The sequence below is a fragment of the Heterodontus francisci genome, chromosome 38 (assembly GCF_036365525.1).
Source record: "Heterodontus francisci isolate sHetFra1 chromosome 38, sHetFra1.hap1, whole genome shotgun sequence".
Lineage (NCBI taxonomy): Eukaryota > Metazoa > Chordata > Chondrichthyes > Heterodontiformes > Heterodontidae > Heterodontus > Heterodontus francisci.
Genome location: NC_090408.1, coordinates 13443912 through 13458088, shown reverse-complemented (window position 1 = coordinate 13458088; position 14177 = coordinate 13443912). Strand labels below are relative to the sequence as shown.

At 42.8% G+C, this 14177-nt stretch overlaps 1 protein-coding gene across 1 annotated transcript in view; it reads left to right on the top strand.

The window, feature by feature from the left end:
* The window catches only part of efl1 (elongation factor like GTPase 1), a 348427-nt gene that overhangs the window by 262756 nt on the left and 71494 nt on the right, over window positions 1-14177 (top strand). The window contains exon 18 of the mRNA XM_068017730.1: window positions 4446-5473. Coding sequence (XP_067873831.1) covers window positions 4446-5473 — 1028 coding nt within the window. The remainder of the gene's footprint in view (window positions 1-4445; window positions 5474-14177) is intronic.

The window sequence follows — 14177 nt, the reverse complement described above, 5'->3', positions numbered from 1 at the left end:
TGAAGCAGTGAAAGCAACTGCAAATGGACTACGCATATGCTAAAAAATAATTGTTTGCTGAAGGTGAATATGAGTAATAATTGAGCTGCAGTTTAAAGAGTTTAGTCACACGGGATTAGCTAATTGCTAGCAAGGAAGCTAGGTATTACTTAAATGGAAAGAAAATAATGCAAGTAGAAAATGAGAGAGATCTATGAGATCTGATTGACATAACTAAAACCTATCGCAACAATAGTCATTAGGAATGAGTAAAGCAAATCAGATGTTGGGATGTATTTCAGAGGTCAATATTGAGACAAAATGATGTGGTACTCATACCACTTTATAAATCATTGGTGCGATTGCTGTTAAGAATCCTGTATGCAGTTCTAGTTACCACAGCATAAGAAAGATATTGTAGCTATTGAAAGAATACAGAAGTGAGCATCTGGCTTATTTTAAAATTTCTTCGTTCTTGGGATGTGAGCGTTGGTGGCAACACCAGCGTTTATTGCCCATTCCTAATTGCCCTTGAGAAAGTGGTGGGGCGCTGCCTCTTGAACACTGTAGTCCAAGTGATGTAGGTACACTCAGTGCCGTAGGAAGGGAGTTCCAGCGATGGTGAATGAACGGCAATATAGTTCCAAGTCAGGATGGTGTGTGACTTGGAAGGGAACTTGTAGATGGTGATGTTCTCATGCATCTTGCTGCTGTTGTCATTCTAGGTGGTAGAGGTCGCAGGTTTGGCAGGTGCTGTCAAAGGAACCTTGGCATGTTGCTGCAGTGCATCTTGTAGATGGTACACACTGCTGCCACTGTGCACTAGTGATGAAGTAAATGTTTAAGGCGGTGGATGGGGAGACGATCAGGCAGGCTGCTTTGTCTTAGATGGTGTCAAGCTTCTTGAGTGTTGTTAGAGCTGCACTCATCCAGGCAAATGGAGACTATTCCATCACATCCCTGACTTGTGCCTTGTAGATGATAGACAGACTTTGGGGAGTCAGGAGGAGAGTTACCGCAGAATTCTCAGCCTCTGACCTGCTCTTGTAGCAAAAGTATTTATATGACTGGTCTAGTTAAATTTCTGGTCAATGATGTTACATCCAGGGTGTTGATGGTGGGGGATTCAGCGATGGTAATGCCATTGAATGTCAAGGGGAGATGATTAGATTCTCTCTTGTTGGAGATGGTCATTGCCTGGTACTTGTGTGGCACGAATGTCACTTGCCTCTTATCAGCCCAAGCATGAATGTTGTCTAGGTCTTGCTGCATGCAGCATAGACTGCTTGAGTATCTGAGGCTTTGCAAATGCTATTAAACATTGTGCAGTCATTAATTGAGGGGATAGATTATTGGATTATAAAGAATGATTATAAAAATTTGGCCAGTTCTCACTGGAAATCAGAAGGTGATGTTTTTCGGGCTATAAAGGAATTCTGCAATGTTGATCATGACCAGCTGTTTCACCTTGTCCAGAGCTATGGAACTAGAAGACATGGCTTGCGCTTGAAGGGGGCTAAATTCAAAACTAATCTGTGGAAACTTTGTTTCAGTGAGCAATTAAATCTATGGAATAGACTCCCTAGGGAGCAGATAGTGTTGACTCATTCAAATGAAAATTAGATAGATTTCCTTCAAAAAAATATTTTGGGATACAGTAATTTGGGATGCGGCATATAGTAGGTTCAGCGTGCTCAGGAGGAGCAGATGATTTTGGATCTCTGGTTTCCAAAGCTTTCCACCACGACAGTTTCATTGTCTCATTGTAGATTAATCGATGGAAATTGACTGCTATGATTAGTCAACAACTCCAGTATCATATGCAGCTCCCAGGATGATTGAGGGCAAGCTAGATGGATCTTGGTCTTTTTTTCATCTAGCAATTCCTATATATTCTGGAGAAGCTGCTTAATAATACAGTTCCTCCAATATACAGTTTTTTGTGATGTTTTTAGTTTAAATATTCTCATGTTTGCCTATTTTTACTGAAAGTATACAATCCATCTATCATATCTGGTGCCTGGAACTGAAAGAAAAGGTCTAGCTGGATAGTGTAAAGTTTGTGTCAGCTTTGATTGCTTTTAATACTGGAGATGCAGCCCTCATGCAACTTTCTTTCAGCTGTGGAACTGAAGGATTTGGGAGTTGAGCCTCAGATGGCATTGTCTGCAGTGACGCTGCCAGAAACTAAAGCTATCCGGATGGAAGTTGCATATGCGTGCACTTCTTTATGGGGTGATTTTTTTTTTTAATGCTATGTGTGGTTGCTCAAGTGCTGAGGAGCAGATTGCTTTCCCACTCCTACCAACACCAACTGGATCCCGTTGATTTGAGTAAAGAATCAGGTGGTATGCATGTGAGGCTAAATAATAGAGCCGAACACACACACAGCTTGAAACGCGGAGCTTTACTGCGGAAATGTACAATTAGTGGCACTGAGTTTTGGATGGAGCTCAAAAGCATTTCAAGTGCAACACATGGGGTGCGGTGATTTAAGTACTGCTTCACTGATGATTGTGATGTTATAACACTGCTGGTGTATAAGAACAATTTAGAAATCTGTGGGCTTGCCTCACCCACAGTTATTTTCCTCCTGCAAAGAAAGATCCTTTCCTTGTCATATGCACAGGCCATCCTAAAATTCGTAGCTCACGTATGAAATCAAGGCAAAAACCAGTGTGCATGGTACTGTATCTCAGTGCAGTCATATGTTGCATCATTGGGCCACCACTCTTCATAGAATCTTTAATCATACAGCACAGAAGCAGACCATTTGGCCCATCCTGCCTGCCTGTGTAGTCCGTTTCCCCATAGTCCTGTATTTTTTTTCCTTCAAGCATTGATCCCATTCTCTTTTGAAAGTTACTATTGAATCTGTTTCTGCCATCCTTTCAGGCAGCACATTCTGGATCACAACTCACTGTGTAAAGAATAAAAGTTTACTCATGTCACCTCTGGTTCTTTTGCCAGTCACCTTAAATCTGTGTCCTCCGTTACTGACTCTTCTGCCACTGGAAACATTTCCCACTTATCTACACCATGTAAATGGTTATGATTTTATTTTTTTATTGCACAGCTTTGCTAATTTTGTAGTAAGTTGAAAGTTTTACCACATTTATGAACATAAGAGCAGTGATGGACAGAAAAAGACACACTGGTCATTCCTCCCTGTCCCACACCATTGAGATATGTTGTGTATCACAATATATAGACTCTCCACACCACCTAGAAACCTTGTGATCTCCTAGGAGAGGCAGAAAGCCAGATAAAACCCAGGCCAATATTTTAGCGGCGAAATCTGGGAAATTGCTCTCCGACACCTTCCCCCGGCGATCGAAACTAGCCCAGCAGGTCACTCTGGCCTGGAATTCCTCAAAGTTTTGTACAAGGTGATCTCCATCTGAGCCAGAAACAGGTCCAACTCTCCCTTGTGAGAATTCAGCGAATCAGCGTCCATTGCACATGCTAGTATCCTGTTCCAGAGATCCACTGTTCTCTGGGAAAAGATCCACCTTCTGACATCTAACCTAAATTTGACCTTATACAACTTAAAATTTGTGACCTCCAAGCATCCCTAACCCATTTAATTGAAACGAACTCAACACAAACACAATCTATTCCCTTTATCATCTTATAAAGCTCAAATCAGGTCACCATTAAGTTTACACTTCTCGACTGTGTAAAGTCCCAGCTCTCTCATACAATCTTGGTAACTAAAATACTTCAAACTGGGAACTAACCTAGCCCTCCTCTGCCATCTTTCCAAAGTCTCAATATCATCCACCATGTGAGGAAACCAAACCTGATCACAGTATTCCAGCTGAAGCCTGACCAAAGTCTTGCACAAGGACAAAATAGTGTGCTTTGTCTTATACTCTATGAATGTACCCCAATGCCCTGTTCGCTGTAGCTATCACTTACAGCATTTCTCATGCACCTTTAGAAATCCTTGTATTAGAACGCCCAGACCTAGTTCTTTCTCCGCCGCCTTCAATGTTTTTCCCTGAAAGGTCTATATGTTGAGCGTTTGCCCTGCCCACATGCATAACACTGCACTTTTCCAAATTAAGCATCATTTGCCAGTCACAAAGCTCGATCCCCAACACATCAAGATCCATTTGAAGCAATGAAGCATCGTCTACAGTCTTAACACACACATAGATCTTAGTATCATCAGCAAATTTGCAGACCACGCCCCTACATCCAGATCATTAACAACCATAGTAAAAAGCAACGGTCCCAACACCAATCCCACAGGACCCCACTGGTGACTGATTTCCAAACGGATCTAAAGCTATCTTTAATTCTTTCTGCCCCCACCCTTCCAGCCAATTCTTAATCCAGCTCAATTATTACCACTAATACCAAAGACGTCTTTCATGCAGAGAAAGCTCTTGTGGTACGTTGTTGAAAGCAATTGTCAGTTTGTTCACTCATTAATATGACCTATTTTTTTCTCGTTGCAGATTTGCAAAGGTTGAAATCAGTTCATCAGAACCAATTGTTCCATTCAGGGAGACTATCATTCGACCTCCAAAGGTGGACATGGTAAATGAAGACATAGGCACACAGCAAAAGATTGCTGTCATTCACCAAAAGAAGGAGGACCAGAATAAATATCCTGAAGGTGTCAACGTGGATTCTGATGGACTTGTGACTTTGAATACACCCAATAAATTGTCCACTCTCAGTGTGAGAGCCATGCCACTTCCTGAACCAGTGACACAGCTACTTGAAGAAAACAGTGATCTAATTCGGACAATAGAACAGTTTAACCTATCAGTAAAGGAAGGCCGAGAAGCTCTGGAGATCAATCTGACAACTCTTGAAGCTATCCAGAAGTTTAAGCAAAAGCTAGAGGAGAATTTCGTAGGCCGGAAATGGAGAAATGCAGTGAACCAAATTTCGTCATTTGGGCCACGCCGTTGTGGTCCTAATATTTTACTGAATAGATTAGAAAGTTATCATAGGCCATCCATGTGGCAGTGCCTTGACCAAACTAGTAAGAACTTGGGAACGTACAAGGATTTTGACAACAGTATAATCAGTGGATTTCAATTAGCTACCCTTTCAGGTCCTGTGTGTGAAGAACCTCTTATGGGTGTTTGCTTCATTTTAGAAAAATGGGACATGAGTAAAATACAGCAGCTTGTTCAAACGCACAGCCAATCTTCCATTGAGGGGCAAACAACAGAGACTGAGGAGTTGCAGCAGCAGATAACCTCAAAAGAAAATAGCCTTTCTGAATTAGAGTCTATATTGGAAAGTCCTGCTGGACAAGGTGATCAGATTCGGGGCAGTCGGACTCCAGCTGAGAGCGTGACAGATGGCAAATGTAACCGTGAAGTAGTGCTTACAGATTGCTATGGTCCTTTCTCAGGCCAGCTCATTGCCACGATGAAGGAAGCTTGTCGTTTTGCATTCCAGGCAAGGTCTCAGCGGTTAATGGCAGCAATGTACACGTGTGAGATTATGGCAACTGCAGAAGTATTAGGTAAGAATTGTAAGAAACAGTTATTTCTATTTCAAATTGAATCTTCCTGAAGAAAACTTGTCAACTGATGAAAATAGCATGTGTACACCCTTGCCAAGAGTTTGATGGTTTTGTTCCTTTTGCTGCAAATCTGTAAATAGCAACCAGAAATATTGATGACATATAACACACAAACTGTTATGTCTAGTTACACCAGAGGCAGTCCTTTAATTTGAGGTGTGTACCAAGCTGAATCTACTGCCTGACTTGACTGTTTTTTTGTTGTGCGATGTATCTATGACTTCCTTCCGTTTTTATTTTCCTTAATTGTACCTGGGCATCCTACTACAATTATCCTATCTTGGAAAGCAAGATTTACACCAACTAAATGGATTTTACTCCACTTGGTGAACTGAACTGCACTGTTCCCTTTGATTGGAAAGAGCACAGTGGATGGGGAATGTCTGTCAAAGCAGTCCTTTACTGATCACATTAGAAGCAGAAATGGAGCTGCACTCTATCCAATTTAGGGGGAAAAAATCTTTTCCCACCCAAATTTTCACCCGTCATGTCATACAACTGAGATGTTCAATCTATAGAATTGTTTTTTTTCCTCCCCTGCCTCAACCCATCTGCTGATGAAACCCTCATCCATGATTTTGTTACTTCCAGGTTCAATTACTCCACTGTTCGTCTGGCTTGCCATCTTCCAACCACCAGAGTCTCAAATTTAGAGTTTCTATCCTTGTGTTCAAAACCCTCCATGGCCTTGCCCGTCTCTATCTCTGTAAATTCCTCCAGCACTACAATCCTCCGCGATCTCTGCTTTCCTCAAATTCTAGCATCTCCAACTTCCTTTGCTCCACCATTGGTGACTGTGCCTTCAGCTATCTAAGCCCTTCATTCTAGAATTTGCTCTCTAAACCTCTTTGGCTCTTGACCTTTCTTAAGACACTGCTTAAAACCTACCTCTTTGACAAAACGATTGGTCATTTCTCATAATGTCACTTCCTTTGGCTCAGTGTGAATATTTGTTTGATTTATGCTCCTGTGATGCACATTGCGTTGTTTTACTGCACTAAAGGTGTTATACAAATGCAAGGTTTTGTTTTGCATACTTGATTGTTTCATCCTAAATTTGTAATTGTGCTGATGTCTGTTATATTGGTCTGGATTATGGTGTTGGATATTGATCCAAAAATTAATAATACAAACCTACAGCAATAAGATCTTTAGTGGAATGGCCATGCCATAAACCTGTGTTGGCAATCGTGGATTAGTCCAGAACTTTCATTAATGGATAATTTGAGAGTTAACAACAGCTTCCATAACTTTAAAAACTAACAATATAAAGGCAATAAGGCAGTCATTTACACGTATAAGGGTTAGGATAAACACAAACGATAAAATGAGAGATTACAACAGGAATAAATTGGGGGCCATTCATCTTGAAAGCTGAAGATTTTTTTGCTTCCAGAAAACAATAAACTCAGGCAGACCTGGTGTTGGTGTTGATTGAACAAAGTGGAGCAATGAGTGAAATATTCTTTGCCAAAATCATGCAATTGGTCATTGGAGAGAACAATTGTTTTTTTCTTTGGGAAAGTCAGGAACTGCAAGAGGATAGAAAGGACGTTGACAAGAATAACTCATAGAAATTGGGAGAGACAGCTTTGACAAGGAATGACTTCTGGAGAAACAAGAAGAGAGTGGTTAACTTTTTGTGAATCAAGTTGTGTTTTGTTGCTGTAAAAGTTGGTTTACAGAAGTTCTGAGCAGAGGTAAAGTTAGTTCAGGAGGTTCAAACTGATCAAGGTATGCGTGCAAAAGCAGAATTTTTACTGTTCAGAAATTTTGGAAATATAAATCTGGTACCGGTAAAAGTGACCATGAAGTTGTCGGATTATCATGAAACCCCAGCTGGTTCAGTAATGATTTTTAGTGAAGGGAAGCTGGCTTCCTTACCCAGTCTGGCCTATATGTGACTCGACTCCCACACCTGTGTGGTTGACCCTTAAAGGCCCTCAAGTATTCTAGCAAGCCACTTAGCTGTATCAAACTGCTACAATGCAGTGGTTCAAAAAAAAAACACCACCGCCTACTAGAGGGAAACTAGGGATGGGCAATAAATGCCAGTCCTGTCGGTGAATTTTTTTTTTAATAGCATAAGTGATTGAGTCTGTGTGAGAGACAGATTGAAAAAGTGAGAAAGAAAAGTGGAATTTTTATTTTTTTGAATTGTTACTGCCTAGATTGTTTGGACTGTCATATCTTAGATCATTGCCATGGTTGAGTCCCAACTTCCGAGAGTGTCATGCTTCTGTAAGATCTCATTTCATCAAAACATTGAAATCAGTGCAACATCACATCAAGCCTCATTTAAAGTTTAAAATATGAAGTGAATTTATTAGATTAAACAATAATCAAATGAATAATTGAACAATTAAATACATATGACAGAATATTTTTTTTAATCTAGTTCTGCAACTAAACAAAGTAATCAAAGTCACAAATCTAAGGTTTAAACTTTGCCACCTTTACCAGTTATTGGTATCAACAAGCTTATCCATTCATGAAGGAGTTAGGTCTTTGCAAATGATTTATTTTTTGATGCTGACATTCTGTCTTTCAGGAAGATCAACCTATCTGTCTATGAAATTTTCAAACAGCTTTTTGCTTTTGTTACGACCAAGTGAGAAAGAGGTCTAGGGTTCCCTTTCAGCCTTCACCTGGTCTTACTGTAATAGAATTTAATTTTAAACACACCATGCTATTCAGCTCCCCCTTGGTGAATCCTTGTTCACCGCTTTCCAATTATAAGGCAAAGAAACCAACAACAACAGGCTTTCTTAGGTTTAAAGAAGAAAAGTTGAAATTTATTAAACTTAAACTCTAATTCGGTTGATGCCTACGAAAGCCTGACGCACCCATGCTGGCATGCATACGCGATACACACATGCAAATAGAGACAGAAAAGAGCAGAAGAAAAATAAAGTGGAAAGGTTTGAGACAGTATCTGAAGAGTTGTTGTTATGGTTCTTCAAGCTCACTGTAGAGTCCTTGATTGTAGGTAGATCTTGCTTTTCGTTGGGGCCCAGTATTCTTCTTAAACCTTGTTCGCTGTAGGAGACTTTTCTCTCTTGGAGTTCATTTGTCTTCAATGGATTCAGAGGCTTGTGAGAAGGAGATGGGAGCAGACAGACAGGAGGTCTTCTTCAGTCCAGGAGCATTCTGCTTTTTGCAGGCTCTCAGTTCAAACTCTACAATTCAGAAAAAAACCCAGACTGCCAACAGGTTAGTCATGTGACCAACTGGTTTGACCATATCTATTTGTGGATTGTATTGGAGCAGGGGATAGCTCTTTTGTTCCAAACGCTGTCTGTTACTGTGCAAAAATATCTTCCCAGCCAGGGGCCTGGCAACCCCTTGTCACGGGCCTTGTTCCCAGCAACAATTTGAAATTTAATGTCCATGTGGCGAAATTAATGTACCTCATTCTTGGCAGGTGGGGGCCTGCATGACACCTCCACACCCAGGGGAATGAAATGCGATTTGAGAAAAGGTACACTTCATTAAAAGGGTTGAGAGAAAATATAAGATACAGAAAACCATGCATTTCTCTCATTCATTCCCATTCATTCATAAATCCTAAAGCTTATTAAAGCTCTTGGTGCCAGTGCTGCTTTAATTTCCCCATTTTGGCATCCCAGGAACCATGTGGTTCTTTGGGAAGTATTTCTTCAGTTTGCCCATTGCCATGACTGCCCAGGGTCTTTGTTCCTGGTGAGGTCTGCCAAAGTGGGGTGGGGAGGGGGGAATTAATTAGCCCTAAATTGGAAATTTTTCCAAGAGAGTCAGTGATGGGCAGGTCTATCCTGAACACTCAGTGCTTTGCTGAGTTATGCAAAGGCTTTTGACTTAAGGGAATGGGTGGTTCCCTTTTACTCTTGACTGTGGGGGAGGATTCTTTGCTGATCTCCCCTTTGTTCTCTGGGACACTCCAGCCTGCAGGTATTTGTGCAGCCTCTACTGCACTCCCATGTGGCAGTTTGACTAGCTGGGGCATCACCCTTACGGTTTCTCTACCGCCTAGAGGTCTTTCTTTGTCCCTGCAGGTTCCTGTAAATGCTGTTAGCAACTCTGGTGGGGTGCTTCTAGTGCCTGCATTTACATAGGAGGATGTGGAGTCTAACCTTTCACATTTTTCAGGGTTGGTTGACCAGACAGGAGGGATTTTCATCCAGGATTCCTCCCGGACTTTCTTTAACCTGCCCTCTTGGTCACTTTTTCTCCTTCCCTTTCTAAATTTTTGCCAGCCTTGTGCCTGCTTGTCCCCTTTTATTCTCAGCGGGGGTCCCTGTTGTTCACCAGTCCTCTGTTGGAGGGTCCTCCTAACACCGCTACAGGACTTAGAGGTGCAGGTTTTTCAGTAGGTTGGGGTTTCTCCTCAACTCGGCACATGTGGCAACTCTTGCAGTACTCCACCACATCTTTGTGGAGATTTGGCCAGTCAAACTGCTGTCTTATGTGGGCTTTGGTCTTTCGTATAGTGGCATGTACAGCCACTGTAATCTCGTGGGCCCTTCTTAATATTTCTCTCCGGTACTTCTTCAGCACCACAAACTGGTGATCTACTGTCCACTCCTTGCTCTCAGGTCTGTGAGGAGTACTGCATTTCCTCATCAGTATCTCATTCTTTAAATAGTAGGCAGCCTGTGCTAACACTCGCAATACTGGGTCGGCACGCTGAGCCTCAGCTAGGGAAAATCCATTTAAATCATTCCCTGGACCTCCTAACTTTCCAAAGAAAGGCGCGGACAGGCAGACCTCATGCAGTCTCCTCTGCGGGAGCTGGTTTGATCGTGGCCTGATCCACTGCACATTCAGGGAAACTGCAGGGGTCTCCGGGTCTGTCTCTCTGACCTCCTGTGTCTTTCTTTTATGACTGGAGCGGGCTACCACCTTCACCCTCCCCAGATCTTTACCTAGGAGCAGGTCAACCCTGTCCACAGGCAAGCTAGGGACAATCCCTACAGTCACCGGTTCTGAAACTAGGTCGCACTCCACATGCACCCGGTATACAGGTACAGGCAGATACTGCCCTCCATTTTGGTGTTCACTGCACTCTGTGGGGGAAAGGTCAGGCCTTTTCCCAGTAAAAAGGATCTAGTGACCCCATGTCCCTGAGAATTACTATGGGCTTGCTGGCCCCACGAGGGGTATGGGGTTACTTTCCCTTCAGACACAAAACCTTGATAACCCTCAGGAATCCTATTAAATATTCCTGCACTTGCAGCTGTAGACTTCCTGGGTCTCTTACTGCAGTTAAAGCCACAGCTTGCTCTGCTGTGCGTTCCATCAGGGTCCTGCTGCACTGAGCAGGTGTGCCCTGATTAACCCTACCAGCTTTCCCTTTAGTTTCCAGCAGTCAACTTTTAAATGCCCTGCTTTATTACAATGGAAGCACACAGGTCGCCGGTCTCACTCTTGCTCACAGCACCTTCCCTTTGGCTGGAGGAGGGCCCCCTGTGTCTCCTGTTTTGCTTTCTGCCAGGACTGCTTGGGCTGCTATCACTTTCTTACCCTTTTTCCTTTTCGGAGTTGTGGGGGTGATTAGGAAATGTTCTTCCCTGGGAAACCGACTTATAAATTAAAGCAAATTCATTGGCCAGAAAGGCCACTTGCCGGGCTCTCTGGACCCTCTGCTCCTCCACATGGGTCTTTATGGAGAGTGGGAGTGTTTAAATTCCTCTAACAGAATTACTTCTCTGAAATTCACATAGCTGGACTTTATTTTAAGAGCTCTCATCCACTGATCAAAAGCCAGCTGCTTGCTTACTTTCAAACTCCAGATATGTTTGATTAGCTTGCATCTTGAGGGTTCTAAACTTTTGGCGATAGGCTTCGGGTACTAATTCATATGCCCCTGGATAGCATTTTTGGTCAGTTCATAATTTGATGAACTCTCATCTGGCAACATCGAATAAATCTCATGGGCTTTTCCAGTTAGCTTGCTTTGTATTAAAAGAGACCAGGTCTCAGCTGGCCATTTTAGCTGTCTTGCCAGTTTCTCAAAAGACGCAAAAAACACTTCCACATCTTCCTCATTGTATTTTGGGGTTAGTTGAGCTAATTTTTACAATTTTGTACCCAGCCCTGAATTATGTTCCTCCATATTGGCCATGCTTTCACTGGGGTTACTCTGTCTCCCCCTAGTTAATTCAGGCCACTTCAGCTCTCTTTCTTCGCATTCTTTCTGGAATAGTCTTTGTCTTTCTCCTCTCTCTCTCTCTCTCTCTCTCTCTCTCTCTCAATCCTTCTCCTATCTTTCATTTTCTCTTTCCCTGTCTTCTAATTCAAGTTTCCTTTGTTCCAATTGTATCTTTGCGAGCAATACCCTGCCGGGGTCTGCTTCTAACCCTGTTTCTGCTTCTTCAGATTCTAGGGAAAAATAGTTGGCCACGAGTCTTAGGAGTTCAGACTTCCTAGCCTTGCCACATATAGTGATCCCACACTGCTCAGCCATCTGCCTCAACTCCTCCATAGACAGTGCTTTTAACTTAACCCAAGTTACTTCACCCTGGCTTGGAGAGCTACTGGCTTCAGTTGCAGACATGTTCGTATTCAAGCACACACAACCACAAGAAATCCTGTATTGAAGTCTTGCTCTTTTTGATTGCGAGCAATTTGGCTTCCCACCTCCAATTTCTTTCATTTGTATGTGGGTCAATTCCAGACGCTAGCACCCAAATTTCTGTTATGACCAGGTGACAAAGTGGTCTAGGATTCCCTTTCAGCCTTCACCTGGTCTTACTCTAAAAGAGTTTAATTTTAAACACACTGTGTTTTTCAGCTCCCCCTTGGTGAATCCTTGTTCACCGATTTCCAATTATAAGGCAAAGAAAACAATACAAACAGGCTTTCTTAGGTTTAAAGAAGAAAAGTTGAAATTTATTAAACTTAAACTCTGATTTGGTTGACACCTACGGATACACGACATGCCCACGCTAGCATGCATATGTGATACATACATGCAAATAGAGACAGAAAAGAGCAGAAAAAAAATAAAGTGGAAAGGTTTGAGACAGTATCTGAAGAGTTGTTGTTACGGTTCTTCAAGCTCACTGTAGAGTCCTTGATTGTAGGTAGATCTTGCTTTTCATTGGGGCCCAGTATTCTTCTTAAACCTTGTTCGCTACAGGAGACTTTTGTCTCTTGGGGTTCATTTGTCTTCAAAGGATTCAGAGGCCTGTGAGAAGGAGATGGGAGCAGACCGACAGACAGGAGGTCTTCTTCAGTCCAGGAGCATTCTGCTTTTTGCAGGCTCTCAGTTCAAACTCTACAATTCAGAAAAAACCCAGACTGCCAAGCTGGTTAGTCATGTGACCAACTGGTTTAACCATGTCTGTTTATGGATTGTATGCAGCGGATAGCTCTTTTGTTCCAAACACTGTCTTTCCAGCCAGGGGCCTGGCAACCCCTTGTCACGGGCCTTTTCTTGTTCCCAACAACAATTTGAAATTTAATGTCCATGTGGCAAAATTAATGTGCCTCATTCTTGGTAGGTGGGGGCCTGCGTGACACTTTACTGAGATTTTCAAAAGTGTACCTTTAATGGGATTTTCTAACTGCCAGCTGATTCAAAATGAATTGCTTTTTTATATCCAGAGAAGAACAAAGAACGAACAAAGAACAGTACAGCACAGGAACAGGCCAGTCGGCCCTCCAAGCCTGCGCCGATCTTGATGCCTGCCTAAACTAACACCTTCTGCACTTCCAGGGCCCATATCCCTCTATTCCCATCCTATTTATGTATTTGTCAAGATGCCTCTTAAACGTCGCTTTCGTACCTGTTTCCACCACCTCCCCCGGCAGCAGGTTCCAGGCACTCACCACCCTCTGTGTGAAGAACTTGCCTCGCACATCCCCTCTAAACTTTGCCCCTCGCACCTTAAGCCTATGTCCCCTAGTAACTGACTCTTCCACCCTGGGAAAAAGCTTCTGACTATCCACTCTGTCCATGCCGCTCACAACTTTGTAAATCTCTATGATGTCGCCCCTCCACCTCCGTCTTTCCAGTGAAAACAATCCGAGTTTTTCCAACCTCTCCTCATAGCTAATGCCCTCCAGACCAGGCAACATCCTGGTAAACCTCTTCTGTACCCTCTCCAAAGCCTCCATGTCCTTCTGGTAGTGTGGCGACCAGAATTGCACGCAATATTCTAAGTGTGGCCTAACTAGGGTTCTGTACAGCTGCAACATGACTTGCCAATTTTTATACTCTGTGCCCCGACTGATGAAGGCAAGCATGCCGTATGCCTTCTTGACTACCTTATCCACCTGCGTTGCCACTTTCAGTGACATGTGGACCTGTACGCCCAGATCTCTTTGCCTGTCAATACTCCTAAGGGTTCTGCCATTTACTGTATACCTTCCACCTGCATTAGACCTTCCAAAATGCATTACCTCACATTTGTCCGGATTAAACTCCATCTGCCATTTCTCCGCCCAAGTCTCCAACCGATCTATATCCTGCTGTATCCTCTGACAATCCTCATCATTATCCACAACTCCACCAACCTTTGTGTAGTCCGCAAACTTACTAATCAGACCGGCTACATTTTCCTCCAAATCATTTATATATACTACAAACAGCAAAGGTCCCAGCACTGATCCCTGCGGAACACCACTAGTCACATCCCTCCATTCAGAAAAACACCCTTCC